The sequence below is a fragment of the Sebastes umbrosus genome, chromosome 20 (assembly GCF_015220745.1).
Source record: "Sebastes umbrosus isolate fSebUmb1 chromosome 20, fSebUmb1.pri, whole genome shotgun sequence".
NCBI classification, from domain to species: domain Eukaryota; kingdom Metazoa; phylum Chordata; class Actinopteri; order Perciformes; family Sebastidae; genus Sebastes; species Sebastes umbrosus.
This window is the reverse complement of record NC_051288.1, coordinates 23,948,404-23,972,311: the sequence shown is the minus strand read 5'-3', so window position 1 is coordinate 23,972,311 and position 23,908 is coordinate 23,948,404. Positions and strand designations below refer to the sequence as shown.

The 23,908-nt window shown below is 40.3% G+C and overlaps 2 protein-coding genes across 3 annotated transcripts in view; one reads left to right on the top strand and one right to left on the bottom strand.

The window, feature by feature from the left end:
- The first annotated feature begins 1,230 nt into the window (after positions 1-1,230).
- Positions 1,231-9,962, top strand: snx11 (sorting nexin 11). The gene is made up of 7 exons (XM_037755823.1): positions 1,231-1,452; positions 3,503-3,542; positions 3,818-3,904; positions 6,640-6,740; positions 6,960-7,055; positions 7,146-7,370; positions 7,909-9,962. The coding sequence occupies exons 2-7, from the start codon at positions 3,519-3,521 to the stop codon at positions 9,473-9,475; spliced, it is 2,100 nt and encodes a 699-aa protein (XP_037611751.1). The 5' UTR covers positions 1,231-1,452; positions 3,503-3,518; the 3' UTR covers positions 9,476-9,962.
- A 1,250-nt stretch (positions 9,963-11,212) lies between these two features.
- Positions 11,213-23,908, bottom strand: part of skap1 (src kinase associated phosphoprotein 1) — a 37,490-nt gene continuing 24,794 nt past the window's right edge. The window contains exons 10-13 of one of the 2 annotated variants that reach the window (XM_037755948.1): positions 20,926-20,979; positions 20,693-20,802; positions 12,578-12,680; positions 11,213-12,263 (exon numbers count right to left, since the gene is read on the bottom strand). In XM_037755948.1, the coding sequence (XP_037611876.1) occupies positions 12,588-12,680; positions 20,693-20,802; positions 20,926-20,979 (257 nt within the window). In that variant the 3' untranslated portion in view covers positions 11,213-12,263; positions 12,578-12,587. The remainder of the gene's footprint in view (positions 12,264-12,577; positions 12,681-20,692; positions 20,803-20,925; positions 20,980-23,908) is intronic. The other variant, XM_037755947.1, reaches the window with a different exon arrangement.

Here is a 23,908-nt window from a genome sequence, read left to right as displayed (position 1 = left end):
CTATGTTTACTGGAGGCAAACCAGCTTACAGGTGCATTACCGACACCTACTGGACGAGTGTGGAGTAGTACATTGGCAGGAAAATAAAAAAACAAATAAAATCTCTCTATTATTACTGTTGCTCTGAAGTAATTAATTAGAAGATTGTAGACTTTTCTTTATGTCTTTATGCCCAGCAAATTCCCCAATGTAATATTGTGTTTTCCATCAAAAAACACCTGTTGTGATGGAACCTGCCAATATCGAAAATGAATAAATAACTATGTCATTAAATGTAGCAAAATTTATTTGCCATTAATTAATTGATAACATGTGACATAAATTTATATTTTTGTTTTAATTCTCTTGTTTATTTATCTCTTTGTATTAACTCCACTATTTATTTACTCTTCTGTTTAATTTTCCCTTTTATTTATTTTTATTATTTTTTAAATGTATTTATTTATTCATGCATTTATTTAAATTTATTTATTATTTATTCGTACATTTTCTTTATGCATTTCTGCCTCCTTGTGCAAATGAGTGGGCTTTGGGGAATAAATAAAGGGTGAAATGCAAAGAGAAATTCGTGCATAAATAAATGCATAAATACATAAATAAAAAATAAATACATACCTTTAAAAATAAATATAAAATAAATAAAAAATAAATGCAAAAATAAATAAATAATAAATGCAAAAAAAAGACATTTAAATTGAATAAAACTACATACATAAATAAATAAAAGGGGAAATTAAACAGAAGAGTGAATACATTAGGGAATTCATACAAAGATAAATAAAAAAGCAAATTAAAAATGAAATATCAATTTATGGCTACATTTATTTTTAATATTATTTTTGCTACATTTAATGATATATTTATTCACATTTTTTTATTTATTATTATTTTTTCTCCATAAGTTTCCAGTTTATATCATATATTTTGACATAAAATCTCGTAATTTTTGAGTTGCCATGAATAGCCCTTTTCAAAGCATACTTACTGTAAATGTTCAGGAGCTTTCAGGCACATTTTCTCCTCCTCCATCACTGAGCAAACACCAGCAGATGTGTCAGTGAAACTTGTACTTATCATTTTTTTATTTTTTTATTTTTTTTTTCTGGCGTGAATTCAGTTGAAATACTATAGAAAATAATAAATGTTAGATGAATTAAAAAAAAAATAATAATAAAAATGTTCACTTCCACGCCCCTCTCCCGCGCCCTTTACAGACCGGAAGCAGATATTACGTCAGGCTGTGACGTATGAGCAGCTGACGCCTGTGACTTGCTAAATGGAGACAGGACATGAGACATGCGACAGGAGCTGCAGCTGCTGGAGGAAAACAAACCTCTTTATCGGAGGATTCGAGCTCAAATAAGAACAGAAACATCGACCAGCAGGACCACATCGACCACAGCTGGCTGGATACCAACATTACCAACAGAAGACCACATTTAACCTCCTAAAGTGAGTAGTTTAACGACTGGAGGTAGCATCGAGCTCATGTTTCCTGTAGGCAGAGTGTTCAGAGGTGTGATCATTCAGGACTAATAATTAAAGATTATGTACCTTAGAAAGGATTTAGCTGCTATTTAATGACATTAAGATACCTGTGAATTAGTTGGGGGTTTAAATGATACACTATCTTTGTTTTATTGTGTATTTCTTTGAGTTTCTTGTTAGGAGTCTGGATAATTAGCTTCATCTACAAGCTGTGTTCTGAATTATAAACAGTTCCAGGACATAAATCACCAATTTCATTACAGAAAACATACATCATAGCTTGAACACTTGGAGAAATAGCTGTTAAAAGTATTAGTAACAGTGGTTGGTAAGATAGTGGAAGAAACGTGGTGATGGAAGTTAGTTTCTCTGTGTTATTGATGCTATTTTGACAATTGTTACATTTATTTATCAAGTAAAAATGCCACATATCCTCTAGAGGATTTACTCTGTTTCCTTATTTATATTATTGTAAATGTATTTATTTATTTATTGGGGGGTGTGGTCAGACAAAATAGCAATTTGGAGACATCACCTTGGACATTTTGTTCTCTATTTTATGACTTTAATTGTAAATACTTGTTATTGTAGATACTTCCACTGTCTAAAGCTGACTACACATGCTTTATAATTCATATTTATAATTCATCCACCTCCCATACGTTACATAACAGAACTTTATCATTATGCAAGTTTAACAAAATTGTAATTTATAAACAGTTTCAGGACATAAATCACTCATTTCATTACAGAAAACATACATCATGGCTTGAACACTTTGTCTGTTTTGATGGAGAAATAGCTGTTAAAAGTATTAGTAAATTAGTGGAAGAAACGTGGTGATGAAAGTTAGTTTCTGTGTGATATTGATGCTATTTTGACAATTATTCAATTTATTTATCAAAGGGAAATGCCACATTTCTTCTAGTTTTAGGTTCTTAAATGTGAGGATTTGCTCTGTTTCCTTATTTATATTATTGTAAATGTATTTATTGGGGGGTGTGGTCAGACAAAATAGCAATTTGGTGACATCAACGCGAAAATTTTTTTCTATTTTATGACTTTATTGTAAATACTTGTTATTGTAGATACTTTCACTGTCTAAAACTCACTGCACATCATTTATAATTAATCATTATAATTCATCCACCTCCCATACATTGCATAAAATAACTTTATCATTATGCAAGCTTAACGAAATTGCAATGGTGCATTATATTAAAAGACTTAACACTTATTTACAAGGAATAAATAAGGCATGAGTGAGATAAAAGATTGGTGATGAATATAAATGATAAAAAGCGCAGAATCTGAACAATATAAGTACACAAATATAAGCAACAGGAGTATAATACAATACTGATAAAATACAACTAGAGTGTGCAAACATCAGCAGCAGATTTATGTGCTGATTCTAAAACTTACTGATAGGTTGTTTGATTGTTTCTTTTGTAAAATATATCATTCTATAGTATTCGATATATTATATTTGTTAGTTGCTTTCTGGAGCTATAGGCACAAAAGAACTTCACTACACGTTGTACTGTGTATGATTGGGCACACAAAACAGTACACAGATCACTTGATAATGAAAAGAACTGTTTGTTGCCGCCCTAATTGGCATATCATGCCCGTCCTCCTTACTGGTGTGCCACTCCTGATTATTGGTATGTGTTGAGTGAGTTAGACTGAGGAATCTTGGTGTACCAGTTGTACACTTTATCTGACTATAAGCTGCTAATGGAGAATTTTACAAAGCTGTAAAGAGACTCAACAAACTACTAGAAGTCCAGGAGAGGTTACTCTGCTTTAAACTCTTTGGAACTGCTCTTAAGAGTCTGAGTCACTGACCATAACCCCTGAATTGCCTGCCAGTGACTCGGTGGATTTTCGCTGACCAGCTTCTCTTTTTGAGGATGAGTCATCATGCTCATGACAACACGATAGAAGACATGCATGCTGTTTGATCTACTTTATTGAATCCCCTCCTCATTGATTTCTCCTCTCTTTGCAGTGCAGCACACGGTAGGATGATCAGCAACCAAGAAGAAGATGTAAGTAACCTTTCCCTCTTTGTCTACATCTACTCTCGTTGGTGAAATCTAAAACTCCCCCTTTTAAACTTCCTCGGAACTAAATGTCAAAGAACAACACCCCATTGTGTTTAAAAGCATTTGGGGAACTTGGATGTGTTTGAAGAGGTGGCATGTGTCACGTCTACACGGTTCATCAACTGTAGATCTCAATCTGTTGTTTTAACCACGATGCAGCAAAACACACACACCACACTTTATATCTAAACTTGTGACACTCTGTTTTTGTTCTTCAGGAGTTTGTTGCAGTGCGGGTCCAAGATCCCCGCATGCAGAATGAAGGCTACTGGAATTCATATGTGGATTATAAAATATTCCTACATGTGAGTATTAACACTTAAATTACAATATATCTGCACACTTGTAGTGTGAGCTACATTGGGGCTGAAGTGAATCATTTAAGTCAATTTTCAAGCATAAATATCAAACATTTTGTGGTTTCAGCTTCTCCCCATGTGAAGATTTGCTGCTTTCTTTGTGTTATTTAATTGCAAATTGAATAATGATGATGAATTTAATGTATACACTCACCGGCCACTTTATTAGGTACAAGGTGTGCCTAATAAAGTGTCCGTCTTCTGCTGCTGTAGCCCATCTGCTTCAAGGTTGGACGTTCAGAGATGGTATTCTGCATACCTTGGTTGTAACGAGTGGTTATTTGAGTTACTGTTGCCTTTCTATCATCTCCAACCACTCTGCCCATTCTCCTCTGACCTCTGACATCAACAAGGCATTTCCGTCCACACAACTGCCGCTCACTGGATATGTTCTCTTGTTCGGACCATTCTCTGTAAACCCTAGAGATGGTTGTGCGTGAAAATCCCAGTAGATCAGCAGTTTTTGAAATACTCAGACCAGCCCGTCTGGCACCAACAACCATGCCACGTTCAAAGTCACTTAAATCCCCTTTCTTCCCCATTCTGATGCTCGGTTTGAACTTCAGCAAGTCGTCTTCACCACGTCTAGATGACGTAATGCATTGAGTTGCCGCCATGTGATTGGCTGATTAGCTATTTGTGTTAACAAGCAACTGAACAGGTGTGCCTAATAAAGTGGCCGGTGAGTGTATATCACACTTTAAAATAGAGTAAAATATCAAGGTGCTTCATATAAATGGTAGAACAATCATAAAACAAGCTTTAAAACAATCAAGCGATTAAAAGCGTTGAAATACGATAAATAAAATTATAGAGAAAATATTTCAAGAAGTTATTTTTAAAAGTTAAATTATAGTAATTAAAAACTCTAGGGGAAGGCTTAGATTAGATTTAAAAACGGCAAGTGAGTCTGATATTTTTAAGTTTTGGACTGTTGGTCAGACAAAAGAAAGACATGAAGACAACATGTTGGTCTATGGAAGGTTGAGAGGGTCATTTTTCACTATTTCCTGAAATTATTTCTGGAAAATAATCAACAACAAACATAAAAGTTGGCTTCTGATTACATAGAATGTGAATTTAAGACGTGTTAGTAATTACTAAAATCTTTCAACGCCCTATGAGTAGCCTTTGTGGTTGAAAAGTGCCACACAAATAAAGTAGCCTCACCTTAAACTAAGACGATGTGATGATACTTAGAAAGAGTTTGTCGCCAGATAAGAATTACTGCCAGTTTTATACCAGTGTACACTAATCTACAAACTTACAGTTTTCTATTAAGCCTGTCTCACACTACAGAATACATCTGAAGGTAATAGGTAGGATTCAATCGCCTGGAGCTTTAGGTACAATACCAGAAGACGTTTGAGACCATTTTCAATTTCAGAGTTACCCAACTCCAATCTATGGAAACCACTGAGTTCGCAGCAGCGTGGATTCCTTACACTGTTTGGACAGGAGTTGATGTCGTTGTCTGGGCAGCGGCCGGTGTCGAGGAATGCTGACTCAGCAACGAGGCTCCAAGCCCAGACGGATATGTTGTGTGGGTGTTGAGTCATGAGATTGGCAAAGATCATGTGACCTCACATGATTTGATGTCCTTTTGGGTGTCATCAACATGCTATTGTTTTCCACTGGTGAACAATGTGCACAAGTTAAAACAAGTAGCTTTTCTAGATATTTCATCTCCACACACACCTTCTAGAAAAACTCTTCTCACGGCTTTTGTTGCCCGTCACTAAACCAAAACTATAAACCTGCACAACATTTAACTCTTTCAACATTTTCAAGCTAATCACTTGGACAAATATTTGTATAATATATTTTAAAACTCCTGAAAAAGACACCCAAATCCTGGAGATTATTTTCTCAATAAACTGATGAATTGTTTTGTCGATAAAATGTCAGAAAATAGTGAAAAACGTTCTTATAATTTCCCACAGCCTAGTGGGACATCTTGTTTTGCCTGACCAACAGTCTAAAAACCCCAAAATATTCAGTTTATTATCATATACGACAAAGAAAAGCATCAAATGCTCAAATTTAAGAAGCTGGAACCAGCAAATGTTTGTTATTTTTGTTTATAAAAAGACAAAAATAGTTATTTTCTGTTGAAGAATCGAGTGAATTGATTGAAACAGGGAAGTCACGGTGAAGACGTGATGCTACTGAGGACTTTAAACCCTCTAATAGAATTTGTTTTAATGATGAGAACTTGAGCAACGCTGCTTGTGAATTGATCACAGGCCGTCAGACGGGAGCTTATAATGCAAACATCAGTTGACTGTGTCACACGTCACTGGAACAAATGTGACATGTGATAATGTTTTAGTTCTGCCATAAACTCAGCAGCAGTTGAGTCATTCCAGTTACAACGTTATGTTGGCAAGAGTGTGAATACAATGTAATCCATTTTCAAATTAAAGGATAAGGCTGGTGTTTTTATTGTCAACAAATCCCATGGATGGTAAATGGACTAGCATTTATATAATGCCTTTCTAGTCTTCCGACCGCACAAAGCGCTTTACACTACATGTCAGCATTCACATTCATACACTGATGGCAGAGGCTGCCATGTAAGGTGCCAACTTGTCCATCAGGATCTAATCTAAATAAGAAAAATATAAATTGCCTCATACTTTGGCTCTGTATAATAATCTCGTATTGTTTTTAATTCCCAGACCAACAGTAAAGCCTTCACAGCCAAGACGTCCTGCGTGCGTCGGCGCTACAGCGAGTTCGCCTGGCTCAAGAAGAAGCTTCAGAAGAACTCCGGTTTGGTGTAAGTTGTTGTGAAGAGTGAGAGCAGCTAGTCCTGGTCTACTCTTCTTTTAACGTATTTTCTTATGACATTGTGGTGTGAGGTAACATATTAACACAAATTTGTCTGCATTTCACCATTGTTTTCTATCGTTGTTTGTCTGTTCGTTGTATTGTTTTCATCTGTTTCTGTATCGTATTTATTCAAGCAAATATCTCACACCTGTTTTCATCTTTGTAGGCCGGTCCCAGACCTTCCAGGAAAGTCCTTCTTCTCCTTCAGCAACGAGGACTTCCTGGAGAGGAGAAGGAAAGGACTTCAGGTCTTCTTGGACAAGTAAGTTCTTGTTCTTTTAAAAACAATAAAGTATTTAATGTGCTGTAAAAATGCAAACTACCTTGATAACACATACCTTTGTCCTGGCAGCGTGGTGAACATGACAGTATGTCTGTCAGACAGCCAGCTCCACCTCTTCCTGCAGACGCAGCTGCCAGTCGGTCACATCCAGGACTGCGTGCAGGGCCACACGCCTTACTCCGTGACGGACGCCATCCTCACCTACGCCTCGTCCAATCGGGGCTTCGCTCAGGCTCAAGAGGACGATCCCATCAAGGAGCCGAGTCTGACTGTTTCTTATGAGTCCATGGAGAGGTACGAGGGATCTAAACTATTGACCGAACGGTGTGGAAATTACCAGTTACCTTTGCTTCATCCATTCTATTTATTTAAGATTATTCATGTGGTATCTGTGTCTGCCATTGTAGTGAAAGATCTCAAATGTGCTGCATAGTCGTATGTTGATTCTTAAGGGTTCAGTTCTACCACCAACCCTTTCACATTACACAATCATTAGATCCAATGTTGATATAGATAATATTGCTTAATGTAGGTTTTAGACCATCACATTGGCGTTATTTGTTTATGTATTGAATTAAAGAAATAGTTATATAGGCTCTCAGACAGAGCCAGGCAAGTGGTTTCCCTCTGTTTCCAGTCTTTGTGCTAAGCTAAGCTAACCAGCTGCCGGCAGTAGCTTCATATTTAACATGAGAGTGGTATTGATATCATCTAACTCTTGGCAAGAAAGTGAATAAGCACATTTCTCAAAATGTTGAACTACTTTACAAGTTCCTGTTCTGTTTTTGTAACTGTGAGTTAAAGTAAATGTTTTCTCTTTCCCACTCCACAGCCCGGCTCCTCATCAACCTTTCCTACAACCTAAAGAGATCTTCAACCCCGAGCTTTTGACAGGCTGTGACTCTGATCCTCTAGAAGAGCTCTGTGATAAAGACACAGTTGAGTTTCAGCACAAGGAGAAGTCCTCAGTGAAGGTCCTCCAGAAAGACAACCACCTAGAGGCCGTCGTTGAGGACTGTGGCCCGACAGGGGCGACCTTTTTTCTGGGTGACGGCCAGGACATCCCTGAGAGTCTCAGCCTTGGAGAACAGACCCAGCAGAGGAGCTGTCAGATACAGACACCGGTGGAGGTGCACTCGCCCATGGGGACCGGCTTTGAGGAGAACAGGGTGGACAGCCTGTTTGAGGAGGAGTGTTCAGTAAGAGAGGAGAGCGTCAAGACATTAGATACAGAGGAGGAGACTGCTCCTCAGGCTGATCAGCTGGAAAGTTCTGGGGAGGCAGAGCTGGAAAAATGTGAGGATTCTGCAGTAGTTTTAGATTTTAAGGACAGTGACCTTAAGGAACAGGGAACAGAAAGCGACGCCGGATCTCAGGAGGACGTTCTGGAAGTCGTCTGCTCTGAGGAGCAGGTTTTAGAAAATCATGTAATCTCTGAAGTTAATGCTCTCGAACACGTTGATATCACTGAGGTTCACATGGAAGACGTCAGCTGTCCCGAGGAGTTTGAGGTCACAGAAGGACAAAAAGAGGCAGAGGCAGAGATGGAAAAAGTCGACTTTGAGCCAGAAATATGTGTGAATTCTGCAGCAATTTTAGATTTTAAGGACGGTGACTTTAAGGAACAGGGAACAGAAAGTGACGTCGGATCTCAGGAGGACGTCCTGGAAGTCGTCTGCTCTGGGGAGCAGGTTTTAGAAAATCATATACTCTCTGAAGTTAATGCTCTCGGACACGTTGATAGCACTGAGGTTCACGTTGAAGACGTCAGCTGTTCGGAGGAGTTTCACGGACAAATAGAGCCAGAAAAAAGTGATGAATCTGAGGTCAAAGACGAGACGACACTTCAGTCAGAAATCCATGAAGAGACTCACAACGTGCTCAGTGTCCCAGAGGTGGAAAGCAGAGGCGGCGACGATGACATTGCTCGACAAATGGACCAAGTCGAACAGGAAGTGGATCTGGTTGGGACCATAGATGATAGTGACGAGGACAGTCACTCATCTTCCAACGAGAGCATCGTCAAGGTCAGCGATGAAGAAAGCAAGACCGAGACCGAGGACTCGATCCCAGCAGCAAACGGCTATATAAAGACGTCTCCCGAGGAGGTCGCTCTCTGGCCACAAGTAGAGGCCTCCACTATAAACATTTCAGACTTACACATGAACGCATGTCCTGTGGAGAAAGAGGACATTTCCGCCCTGGAGGACGAAGACCTGCACTACATAACAGACATCAGTAAATCTCTGGATTTGAACTCAACTGAAAATAGTGACTTCAGCATCATAGAGAGCAGCTGCACGCCTGGGTTAGCGGATAGTAAATGTACGGAGCAGGAAACCTTGTCCTCGCTGTCTTTGGACGCCTCAGAGGAAACTCATGAGGTGGAAGTGCATTAGTTAGACGGCTTAATGACACCACACCACTGCACCTTCACAGAGCCAGAGAAATGGATCATGGGAGTCTGCCAAAGACACATTCGATCACACTTACATAAAAAAATCTGCTCATTATACACAGTCTTCATAATGTAGATGATCCGGTCTGTCACACATGTTGTAGGTCTTTTTAAAAAAACATTAATTTTAAAATGTCATCTTCATTTACACTCAGGTAAACTAAATATTGGCACTGTTTTTCTCCTCTGCTGTGGATGATGATTGGCTTTTCTGTGAACAGCAGAGGGTGCTCAAGTTCACAAAAGCATATTTTTAATCCATATAATGAAGATCTAATGGTTTTATTCTTGTGAAGCTGTTGATTTTAACTTTAATGTGATTTCCCCTGAAATCTAGTCATGGTATTTTTTTGGGGAACTTGTACAAATTATGTCAGAAATAGACACTTGAATTAAAGGATATGTTCTCATTTTTGTTTACAAGTCTATATTAACACTCTTGTGTGTACCTTTTTTTTTAAAGAGCTTTTGGTTGTAGTTGATCCTACTGTCCATACTGACTGTCTAGAGATGCTTTCTGTAGTTCAATTTAAGCTAATGTGAGGCTTCAGTAGTCTATTTAGTACCCATTTCAATCTGTGTTTCCTTACGGAGCTCCAGTGGAGGGACAGTAAGAAACACACTTTAACCACTTAACTGTCTAACTTAGACTACGGAAGCCTCATATTAACTGTAGTTAAACTTTGAGGACTACAACGGAGCTCTTCATGGCCAGTAGGGACGGGAGAAACAATCACAGCGACCAAAAACTGTTTGAATTTATTCTGGAGAATCACACACACGTTCTTCCCGCTCCCATTTAAAGCTTCATTTAATGTGAAACCCTTAAAAATCACTGTATATTTTGAGTCCACTACTGAATCCTGATAATGATGCATTTAAAACATAGCTGGTCTTCAAAATACAAACCTGCTGCTCGACAACAATCCTGTTTATGTATACATACAGGATGGTTTATTATTTGTCTAGAGATGAAAGACCTGCTGTATCAGAGATCAGCATTGAACTGGTTTAGTATCATGTTTTAATTGAGGCCCAGCTGGATTGTATTATCAGAGAGGGAAAAGAAAATATTTTAGCCCAACAATGCACAAATAAATATTTAGTTTTGTTGATGAAATTTGTTATAATTATAATAAATGATCAGAATAATTATAGGAACCCCTGTGCAATAGACACCATCACCTTTTCAGTCCTGTTACCGTGATAATAATGTGCATTCTTGTAATTTCTGTAACATTTTCTGCTCTTTTACTGGATTTTTTTTTAATGATCATAACTCCCTAAAGAGGAAACAGGGTGACACCGTGGTTTACATACACTAAGCTTTATCATTGTTAGCCTGGACGGCAGTTTTCATGTTCCAGGTCATGTTCGGGGCTATAATACTGCCTCTTTGAGCGTTGTTTTGTTTTTGTTTAGTCACTTCTGTGAGCACAGCCTTAATTCCAATTCGTCTGAAACTTGGCTTCAGTTTACCTCCACGTTGTTTTCACACACTACTGATGCTGCTTGTTGCATTGAAAAAAAAAGGGACCCAGAGTTTTATTGTGCCGTTGCACATAGAAACCAGCCTCGTCACAGCTGTGGCATCAACTAGGTGGATTGTACAGTACTGGGTTTTGCTTTCTTTCTACACTATACATGAGAACAGGTATTTTTTTTTTTGCAATGTTGCTTGTAAAAAGTTTTTTAAAAGAATAAAATTTCCCCCTTTGAAGGAGACCTCTATTTTATAACCTGGATCTACAAGGGCAACGATAACCTGAGAGACTGTGTCTATGTAAATGTAATTTTATTTCAAATAAATAGTTTTTCTCCTTTTACTGTGTTACATGTGAATGTTTATTATCTGTGCTTTCACCTTTTTATTATACATGTCTTAACAAACACATCTCATGGTTTTAAGACATGATATTGGATCTTTTGTGCCGCCTAGTGGCTGAAAATGAAACAGTTAAATGACCCCACACAGAAAAATCACACACAAGCAGTAAAGGCTGTTGATATTTTTAGGTATTTCTGTGTAAAACTCCAAATACAATGTAGTTTAAAATATATTTTACATAATTTACACAACACCTGCTGATTTTTTTTAAATGTATGTCAGTGATGAAATGAGAAAATAAGCGACTAACAATTTACATATTTCTAATTTTAACCAGTGAATTGATAAATGCATCACTACAATAATTCATCAATTTGTACTAGAGCTGCAACGAACAGTTATTTTCATTATTGATAATTCTGTTTTAATTTTTCTGATGAATCGATTAATCTTTTAATCTATAAAAAATTAAAACACTCGTACAAAGTCTGTGAAATATTCTCGTAACAATTTACCAGAGCCTAATGACGTCTTCAAATTACTTTTTTGTTAAACCGGCATTTAAAAACAAATATATTCAATTTATAATCATACAAAACAGAGAAAGGCAGCAAATCCTTACATTTAGGAAGCTTTTCTTGATAACAATTATCAAAATAGCTCAATTTTCTGTCGGCTGACAAACTGATTAATCGACTAATTGTTTTAGCTTTGTACATTAATATACCTTTACCAATGATTTATAGTGTATATGAATAAGTACTACTGCAGCAGATTTACATGATATAATTTACAGTCTTATAGCAGAATAATTTTCAAATTACTAGAGATTATTTTACGGGGCTATCTGTGAAATTCATGGCCGGACGTGTCAGCAGCAGCACTGTAAAATAAGAACACACTATCAGAGAAACATGCATTAATAATTCAGTATTCATTTCAAGCTGTGCCTATCTAACTGTATTAGGGAATCATTTTCTTAAATAGGACAACCGACGCTGTAATCACGCTTTTGTTGCACATATTTATTCTCACCCATTGCCCCGCTCAGATTGCTCTACGCAGTACTTTTTCCAGCCAGCAGATGCCATAAATGGCAGGTCAACGACTGAATATACCTCAATGGCAATCTGGATGAGTACCAGGGGGACCGTTTCTGTGTATTAGGCCACAGTAATGGTCCATAATGCTGATGATAAGCGAGTGCCTCGGTACCTGTTGGAGCTCAGAGGATGTAGGCAGGGTGCAGGAAGTCCTTGGGGACGATACCCACGGTGCCGTTCAGCTCGCCGACCCACCAGCCGTGAATGTTGTACTCCTGTTTGGGCCCGAAATGAACAAATAAAACAACCGTAAGTCCACGAGGGGCTCAAGGACAAGTCAACACAGCACCAATCTCACATTTTTATTTGATTTGAGTGCACTGTTTGTCTCATGTTATTAACATTAGAACAACCATTCGAATGATTTGAACTGCAATTACATGTGGCGCTGATCCCTTACAGTGGCTGCTACGATAATAAGGTTAAAACGGTGTGAACTCAACTTTAGTGAAGGAAATCCAGGAGAGTCTAGATCCCACCCACGAGACAGCCATGTACAATATTCTAATAGACACTGGGGTGCACTAGCCTCGAGGGTTTTTACTCAAAAATGGGAGAAAACAGTAAACAAGACTATTAAGAGAGTGTCTAAAATAATAAAGGTTTTTTTTTTTTTACTGCTCAGAAACCAAAACAACAGCCTGTGTTCCCAGACTAATTATAACAAGACTTCATTTCTGCACTGTGATTAAAAAGGAAACAGGAGTCGTCCATTTATGCCTAGAAAAACTAAGATTAAATGCTCTGGTGACTTAAAAAAAAAAAAAAAGACCTCAATTAAGTTAATAAAAATTCTCATTTTCATATCACCAAAAGTGGAATACCTTTAGGGCATAAAAGAAAATAAGCAGCTTCAGCAAATCAGTTGTTTTTTTGTAACTCCTCGAGGGCAATTGCAATAATTTTGGACATTTTATAGACTAAATGTTAAGGACATAAAAACAACAAAGCATTATGCATCCATTTGAATAGTTTCAATCGATTAAATTCGGAAAATAAAATAATTTCTTGTCATAAAAAAAAACACTTCAACCTGACTTGCTTACGTAGTTAATAAATACAATAAAACCCTGGTTTGACTGAATTAAAAACACATTTTTGAGTAGGAGGAAAGTATGTATCCTACAAGAAAAATATAATTTAGACACACTGAGCTTCTGTCGTTTGAGGCTAAAATCTGACCTTAAAAATAAATGTCACTCTTTTAAATAGAGGCTTATCATTTAATTATCGTTGGCTGAATCCGTAATGTTGCATTTTACAATTTACATTTGTGTTAATAAATGTCACTCTTTTAAATATAGGCTTAATGCAATGTTTAATTATTTAATTATTTAATTATTTGTGTTTTACCTTTTTGGAAGTATCAAAATGAATTGAATTAAATTGTGGGTGAGATTTCATGTTGCGTGTAATCATCAGTGAATCACAATCAAACCCATGTTAGATCAAATTTATACTCTCCTAATACACAATTAATTGCTTATTAGGTTAAATAATAAAGATATTAATTGGAAGTGAAAATATTCTACAGTCACGGCCCATAAAGAATTAAAAACATGCAGATATTTTGTGTGTACGACTCATTTTCCAGATCTAAAAAACTCTGTAACAACATTCATTCTTACATTTTAGGAACTGGAGTCACATCAACAACCACATGATCATCTGATCGCAGCAGTTGGGCTCTAACTAGATGTGTACTAGATCAATATTTGGCCAGAGACCAGAGGGGCGTTGAAGCCCAGCAGTCGGAGCAGAGGAGGCACCAGCCGGCCGTCATTTTCCTGCCCTGATGGAGCGAGGAGCCTGGCCACTCGTCTCTCCTCTGTTCTCCAGCAGATTGAGAATGGCTGCGTGAACAGTTTGTCTCGGCAGTGAGGAGAAGACGAAACGCTCAACTACACACACATACTGCGTACAATAAGTTTTACATGTCTGAGATTGGAATCAGACTTCTTGCTCTGACAGGTTCTAGTTGTGAAAACACACACATACTCTGACATGATGAACGGCATTTTGTCAAAGGTTCAGCCCGTCTTCCAGACCTGACACCTCCCTCCGTCCAGAGGAATGAGGCCTGCAGCTAATGAGAGGTGTTTGGACAGCGACGATGAATGGATCGCTTAGAAAGTGATAAACCTACGAGACTCAAGTGTTCTTACAGCACAAACAGGTACCCACAATAAGCAGATTGTCCATCCAGGCCTCATCGTTTTCCCCTTCGAGCCTCGCTGACAGCTCACACTGGGACGCTCCAGTGTGCTTGGCTCTCTGACAAACTCTGACTGACAATTCGGTGTGTGTTTGAGCTCATAAAGCAGGGGGAAAGTTAAGTCCAAAATGGCCTTTTTATGCTCCCCATAAGACGGTAAGAGGGAAAAGCCCAGTTGCGGAAAGCTGGCTCTGGTTCCCATTCGTGATAGCGTGAACAGAGGAGGAGGAATGGGGGAGACAGACGGACGGGGGGGGAGGCATCGGAGAGAGGGAACGAAACAGTTTTTCTCTCCCTTGGGGGCGTCGCAGCACTATTCCACCAACCGTAGTGACAGAGAGTTTTATTTATCTCCGCGGCCCATCTGTGCAGTCGGTCTCAAATTCTCCCTGAGAAAGGTCTTTTGGATTATCAGCGCCGCCATTTTAATACAACTGCTACATCACAGAGTGGGTGCCAATGGCGGTGGAAGTCTGTCAGGCGTGCAGAGTCCATCTTCCTCATACTTGAAATGGGTTCATCCAGAGTACACCTGCTGTAATAGGGACATTCCAAGAGGCGTGGAGAGTAAATTATCCAAATGACAAAAACTATGCAAACTCCTCAATGTCCTCTTCCTTCTGTTTGTTTTCCCCCTTTTTGTCTTTTAGGTTGATTTGTTTTTGTGTGATTTTGCATTTTAAGCTCCGAAACGCCAACGCCGGGGCAAAGAACGGGCATATATCGGCTCATTGTGGCACTTTGTGGTTGTCTGAAATGGAAGATGTTTCCTCCAGGATGCTCTGGGGGTGATGGAAATCAAGCGTCTCCCGAGTGGCTGGGAGACGTCTGGTTTCATCTCATTAACAAGATGTAGCAGGGTACACAGTGTGTTGTCTGAGAGGTGACACATATCAGAGCCGCTGTTTGCTGCAACCTGGATGCAGATCAGATCCACTCTGTGAGGGGGAGCAGAGGGAGGAATGGAGGGATGATGGGGTTGAGGGGGGGTGCCAAACAGCGCCGTGTCGTGGCGGCTGGTTGACTCGTTGACCTCCCGGTGACTCCTCCGCCGAGAGAGCGGGGAATGAGCGTGGGCGGGGCTGGCACTGAGAGTGGGTTGCCATGACAACACCTGCAGTGTACCGGCGCGATCGTTTATTTACCACTCAGGGGGCTGGCTAATGGTGGCATTCTGATAGGCCCATCGCTCATGTTCCCGACCGGAGGACGGATTGACAGCTACCCGAGCCTGAAGCGGGGAGAAGGTGAGTCGAGGTTGGGTGGATGCGGTGAAAGACAACGGGGGTGAGGCGGGTGACGCCATCATCACCATCACCATCACGCACCTGAACAAAACACAAGCTTTAAAAATCTCTGGCAGAAAATAAATGCACCTTTTTTTGGGGGGGAGAAATGTAAAATTCTGTCGAGATTCACACTCTTCTTCACCTCTTTTCCTTTCTCATCTTGTTCTCACACACACACATGCTCACAGATGAAACACACACACACACACACACACACAATCCCAAATGCATACAAACTAGGGGGAGTGCTAATAAGCCTGACACATGAGGCATCTTTCCTCGGCCACCAGCTGACTGAGGCAGGCCTTGGGCGTGATGGAGCGCAGGAAGTCTCTCATTGCCCTGCCGCTGAACCCGCCGCCTGGGTGTTACAATCTCTCCCTCCCTCCCTCCTTTCCCATCTCCAACCCCCTCCCTACTTTCCTCCCCTTCCTCTCTTTCCATCTCTCCTGTAGCAGCCTTTCCGCTTGCATCCTCTCTGTTGTTTTTTTTCTGCATCTCTTTCTCCTCTACATCGACTCATCAGATACACTGCAGCTCTCTGCAGTTCTTCCATCACTGGTCACTCTAACAAAGAAACATGGACACCTCTAACCAGAGATCTGTAACCCCACTATTAGGTTAGCGAGCTCTCCTCACTGCTCACACAGGTAACACCTGATAATACCTGAAAAAAGGCTTATTTTGGGGCAGTTATAAGGATTCAGTGCCAAAAGAAATCTTGTCGATATCCATCCAGAAATATGGAGGATAATTCTGCACAACCAGAGATCGAAATGGCTACTTAGTGTCCATTTTTTTCCAAGTGGGCTTTTAATTAAATCAGTGAATTGGCTTCAAATTGGAAACATGACAGAGCATGAGAACGTTTGAAAATATCTCAGGGACGATGAGATTTAATAAAAAGAAAACCTACTCGCTCCTTTCTAATGCACGCCTGGGATTACAGATAGCTCCTTAACTTAATAGCAATTTAAAGTGGATTTGTGTATGCCACTGAGTGTCTGTAATGATGGCTGTTTACGCCGCCCCTCATTTATAATAATTAAGCAGAATGGATTGGGGGTGGGTTGCTCGGACGCGGTTCTGGGCTATTGGCTTGGGCTGAATAATGACCTACTGTAGTTGACCGGGGGATGACCGCTGCCTCCTGCATGACCCCAAACCCCAGACTCACCCCCTGCTACTTTGGGTGGTAAATAGGATGTCTTGCCTGTCTATAGCGTCTTGGTGTCTATGGCCACAATAGCAGCCAGGGGTCTTTAAATGGGTGTGTGACAGAGAAAAGGAGAAAGGAGAGGGGGGCCAGGGTTCACACAAAAGAATAAAGGGATCCACCCTCTTTGTCTCTCTTGCTTGACTTTTCCCATCTGATTGTTTGCCCACTTTTCCTTTTCTTCAGCTGTATTCAGCCGGTGTGACCTGTGGGCAGCGGCCCAAACCAGCTTGTTAAACAGAGAAGAAGCCGGTTATGACCCTAAAGAAAGGCCGTCACAGGTAGCCGGGACAGAATACAAACACAAAATGAGTTTTAGAAAACTATTTTTTAAATTTTTATATCATAACTTGTATTTATAAGAAGCTATAAATCACAGTATGTAAATCTATAAGGCTGTAAATCAGCTTTTGGGTTATAAAAACTGTCCCGTTACGAGACTCTGATAGAAACGGCCACAAGGTGTCAGTGGTGTCCATGTTCTCAGTGAGTCTAACAAGCAGCTGCTGCTGAACACTTTGGCCAAATGTGATGTGACGCTCTGCTTTGGGAGACACACCGGATTGGCTGGCCCGTCTCCCCTCTCTGGTTGGACAGCGAGTGGGAGAGGGGGGAGAGGTGAGCAGGGCGATGGAGAGAAAGAGGAAGAGGTGGCAGCAGCGCTTGCCAGAGTTTTAAGGACCCTGGATGGGTTTGTGCCATAAATCTCTTCCCACTCCATCCCGCCGTTCTCCATGAGTGCCTGTGGGAATACAGGAATGTGACAGCTGACCTGTAGAGCCCGTGTCTTTTGATTCTGGACACATAAATTAAGAGGGCAAGAATGCAGGACAAGCGTATGGTTCGGTGTGGGACATGGCCGACAAAGTACACAGGCATTACACGTGTCGGGGAGAAATGAAACAACAGCTTTAAGCCCCTGTGATAAATTAACCGACCACACATTGTAAATCCTAGAACAAATATCTGGTTGCATGTGATGATGCAGTGAAAATGTGTGCGAAACATCTCAACAATTTAAATAGAAAAAATCCGAGTGTGATAATGCAGAAAACCGAGCTCACCGGTATTTGTCATACGCACACTATAATGTCAGCGTAAAGCTATAATGCGCATTAGAAAAATGCAAGCTCTCAGAAATGAAATGCCAGAGCAAAAACTCACAAGATGGATTTAACGGTGTGTTTCTACCTCATGCATCAAGCGCGCTGAGCATCGCCATCGAGCTCTGCGGAAAGCAAGTTAGGCATCGCTGGAACCGGCGGCGGAGGCAACACTACGAGATTAATTCCCTCGAACTAATGGGATTCATATGAGTTGTGAGGTTCCTAATTTATTTACTTTGTCAGGGATACACAGATATGCACACACACACAGCAACACACAAGGGAGAAAAAACACAAATACAGTAAAAATGCCCCCACTTTACAGTAAGTGAGAGATCAATAATGATGGATGAGGGCCTTTTATACAATCGGCATGTTCTCCTCAGTTCACAGCCATATGACACCACGCCTGTGGCTATCCCATTCTGCACTTCAGCAGTCAATCACATCCCAGCTTTAAAAATAACAGTTTGTTAGCACCATTGATTTAGCACTTAGAGCGTGTCCTTATTACCTTGTAATTATGGTCAGTGTTGACATAACAGCACAGACAACCAGGCCTCCCACCCTCTAAGAGAATTTATGGGCCCTGGTTTTATTACGGCCATTTCATGTGTCTGGGTCCCCAGTTAAGCGACTGACTTGAGTTCTAGCCAAGGGCCCGTATTTCACTCATCGAGGTCAGGGTTCTCAGGAATCCCCCCGTAAAAACTGAACACCGTCAGGGGCCTGCGTGTACACACAGAAGACGCAGGGAAGCCCTCCCCAAGGGCTCATTAAAACAAATAGCCGATTACAGGCTATAATCCAAATAATGCTATTCATGGGGGGAAATGTGATGCTTTTAGGACGCAAAATGGGACACAGGTGGAGTCGTGTCGTCACGCAAAACCAAACAGTAGGTCCGGAGATCACCTCTAAATAATTTACAACCAGACCCTCGCTTTAAATCCATTAGAGGATAGTTAGAATACTCTCTCGCAGTCTGTCACGATGTTATGACTTCGGCGTACAGCTTGACAAAACAAGAGTAATCTGTGTCATTAAGATTGGGAGATACTACAACCTAGACTTGCTTACAACCTGGACTTAGTTTGCTTTAAAGGTCTTTCGGTGAAGCAGTAATCTGATCCATACAGTGAAAAGTAACACGCCAGGCAGCGCTGGGGCTGTTTGAGGCGGATCTGTAGCACAGAGCCAGGTCCCCTTTGTTTCCCCAAGTACGCCGCCTTTGTCATCCTTACGTGAAAAATGGACGTGGCTGTTTTGACATTTTCCCCCTATCAACCAGCACGCACAAGACAGAGAAGGCTGGCATCTCATTAATCTGGCACTGCCAAGAGAACCTCAATTAAAAGTCCATCTTCTGTGAGGAGCATATTTCACCTGTGCCATATCTGCTCTTACGAACAAAAGGGTGCAAACTGATACTGTTTGTTTATCCATCTAAACCTGGATTTCTTTAATGTACTATAAAAGTGACAACATTATTATTTTCTAGTTTGAGTGCAGAAACATCGCAAATAATTAAAATTCAGTGGCTGCAGCTGCTGATTAAAGATGCAAGAAATCACGAGGTTGAAGACATAATTTGTCAATCTCGACTGCATAATTACCAACAAAAAAAAAAAGCTGAATATACTGTAAATTCTTCCTCCCTCCTCTCTTCAGATAATTTAGCCTAAACACAGAACATGATGGTTCAATTTCAAGCCGACCAATAGAAACGGTCTGGGAACAAGTCCCTGCACGCAGCAGAGTAAAAGTGCCCAAATTACAAGCCATTGATTTCCAGTAGGGTGGCTTTTCACTGGTAGATACTCTGCATGTAACTACAAGATGGCCATAAAACACGAGGAAATAGATTGAGAGAAAAAGAGCTGAGATGCAGTATGGCTTCACCTGCAGTTTGTGTCAAACAGAAAGGAAGGGCTTCGCATGGCTGCCTACTCAATTAACCCCTGTGATAGAGGCTCCATAATGAACAACAGCACCATTACGCAGCGCCCGAATGGCACTTCACCCTAGTGGCCTGGGAATAGACAATGCCACTGTTGGTGCTTCGCTGCTGCATCGAGACACAAGTGCTCACTAACAGAGGAATTTAGACGTTGGGGATATCAGCATGTTCACAAAGTAAACGAGGGCAAAGTGATTACTGGTATCGATGTTGTTTAACCCTTAAATAATTACTTATTCTACAGGTCTGCGTCGCATTTTACTCATTTTAAACTAGTGTAATTGCTCCTGTAATTATGTCTTCGAGTCAAGGGTGCAATCAGGAGTGGCTCCCATTAAACAGTGATCTCCCATTTTAACTGACTGGGAGACAGTGTGTCCAGAAACCACAGAATACTGTTTGAATAACCTCTTTGGTGGTGATGGTGATGGTGATGCTGACCTTGCTAATGATGTAGATGAGATCTCCTCTCTGGAAGGGCAGCTCGTCCGGCTCGTCGGCCTGGCAATCCCATAAACCCTGGTAGTAGTTAGCGTAATCTGATGACCAAGCTGAGAGGAAATGCAGAGCGCAAATTTAAATAAAAGAGCAAGACAATGTTCTTTTCCCCACTGTGAACTATTAAGCTGGACATTTCCCTCGTTATTAGCAGCAGACTGTGATGAGGTTCTGACCTTGTTTGTTGTTCTTTTCACTGCTCTCATCTGTCGGATCTGGAAAATCCTCATCTACACAAACAAAGCACAGCAAACACAACACAATTATTAGGGCTGTCAAAGTTAACGTGATAATAACACGTTAACGCAAATTTGTTTTAATGGCACTAATTTCTTGAACGCATTAGCACAATTTTTAGGTTGCAGCGGGCTCAGTTTTAAAGGTAGAGTGAAGATACTGGTATCATATGAAACTAGAAAACCTAAGAACATTTTGTTGAGGGAAAACTGGCTGTATTCAAAGGGGTCCCTTGACCTCTGACCTCCAGATGTGTGAATGAAAATGGGTTCTATGGGTACCCACGAGTCTCCCCTTTACAGACATGCCCACTTTATGATAATCACATGCAGTTTGGGGGCAAGTCATAGTCAAGTCAGCACACTGACACATTGACAGCTGTTGTTGCCTGTTGGGCTGCAGTTTGCCATGTTATGATTTGAGCATATTGTTTTATGCTAAATGCAGTAGCTGTGAGGGTTTCTGGACAATATCTGTCATGGTTTTGTGAGGTTAATTGATTTCCAATAATAAATATATACATACATTTGCATAAAGCAGCATATTTGTCCACTGCCATGTTGATAAGAGTATTAAATACTTGACAAATCTCCCTTTAAGGTACATTTTGAACAGATACAAAAATGTGTGATTAATCGCAATTAACTATGAACAACCATGCGATTAATTGCGATTTAACATTTTATAGATTGACAGCCTTAAAGTATTATTTGTAACAGAACATTTTAACTATATATCAGGACCTAAACATTTTAATTTCATTATTTAACAGGAAAAAAACAGCAAAATAATAATAAGAAACATAACCTGCTGCTCAAGTAAAACTGTTTTTCAGAGGGTTTCTTTTTGTCTCACACATTAAGGACGAATGTGTAGGAGAAAAAAAAAGAAAGCAACATGATAAAACAAAACAAACAAAAAACAAATAAAATGGATCATCAGCCAATGCTTGATGCATCTCTACATAACACACAATGCCGATTTTTCTTTAACCAGACTGAACTCCTCAGTGAGGATCAATTTGTTCACATTCATCAGAGACGCAGGCAGGAAAAGTTAAAGAAAAAGAGGCTGTCTTTAAGGCACGCGGAGGCGGACGTGTCATTGACTGCGGGGCGTGGCACCCGGTGGTCTGAGAGGTGACACAGTGATATGCCTGCCCTCTGTCTCCCACATCCATCCTTAACAGCAGCAGGCTGACAGCCACGCCACAACCCGGCAACACTATCCACCTTCCAGCACAACCTGCGCCTCTGCTTCCAGGAAGACCGGGAAGGACGACACACACACACACACGCACCCCGCCCACACACACACACACACACACACACACACACACACACACACACACGCTGTACATCCAAATGCATATTTGTGATTATGTGTACAGTTTGGATGCAGAGTGTGTATATGTTAGGGTGATCTTTTCTTCCTGCTTTTCTTTCTCAAACACACACACTTTCAGGTTGATGCACATTACAAAATTATAATATTAAATCTCTGGCTTACCTAATGAAATATGAAAACGTTGTGCATTGTTAACGAACCAAAACGCGTAAAAAAAAGTGATTTTAATTCTGTTTACAAAGGGTCCAAACATTTGTTCAGCACTCTTCACCTGCTGTTGAGAAGAGCATCCCTCAGTCGAGAGGCCACCGCTATGGGCCAACGGTTTCTATATCAAAGTGATTTAATTTTCCAGTCAATAAAATCAGTCATCAGCACCAGAGCCAATACCGCCATCGCTCTGCGTTCTGCCTGCAACTGAGCCATGTTCGGAGTTTTGCTCCGACAAAACTGAGGGAGCTCATCACAGAGAAAATGATGCTTCACTGATACTCAACATTTTTGTTCGCTTGTATGGCTACTGCACATGGAAAATGTATCTCATAAGGGGGCAATTTTGCAAATTCTTAATATTTTACAGATGTTTAATGCTAAAGGGACACTTTGAAGATTTTAAACTTGCTTTGAATAGTTGCAATATGAGTGGTATGTGCAAATGAGCGATGTTTGGGTTCCCACTGCTCTGTCATCGCTCTGCATTCTGCCTGCAACTGAGCCATGTTCGGAGTTTTGCTCCGACAAAACTGAGGGAGCTCATCACAGAGAAAATGATGCTTCACTGATACTCAACATTTTTGTTCGCTTGTATGGCTACTGCACATGGAAAATGTATCTCATAAGGGGGCAATTTTGCAAATTCTTAATATTTTACAGATGTTTAATGCTAAAGGGACACTTTGAAGATTTTAAACTTGCTTTGAATAGTTGCAATATGAGTGGTATGTGCAAATGAGCGATGTTTGGGTTCCCACTGCTCTGTCATCGCTCTGCATTCTGCCTGTAACTGAGCCATGTTCGGAGTTTTGCTCCGACAAAACTGAAGGAGCTCATCACAGGGAAAATGATGCTTCACTCCTACTAGACATTTTTGTTCCTTAGTACGGCTACTGCACATGCAGAATGTACCTGAGTGAGTGCAATTTTGCAAATTCTTAATATTTAACAGATATTTAATGCCAAAGGGAAACAGATTTTAAACTTGTATGTGCAAATGAACGATGTTTGGCTTCTCTCTGCTGCGTGGTCCCGGAGCTCCGCGCTCATTTGCCTGTAAAAATCCGCCTGATGACGTGAAATGGTCCGTTTCGCATCAACCGGCGAACTCTTACCAGCAAATGAGCGGGGAGTTCTGGGTGCCTGCAACACGGAGAGAAGCCAAACATCGTTCATTTGGACAAACCAACCACAACGCAACGACACAAAGCCAGTTGAAAATCTGCAAAGTTTCCCTTTAACAACTTTGGGAAATTAATCTTTAACTTAAACAATAACTCTTGCAAAATAATCTTTAACATTCATGTGAGCAATAAATGAAGTAAAGTATAACAAATTTACAAAATACAGTCAATGCAAACT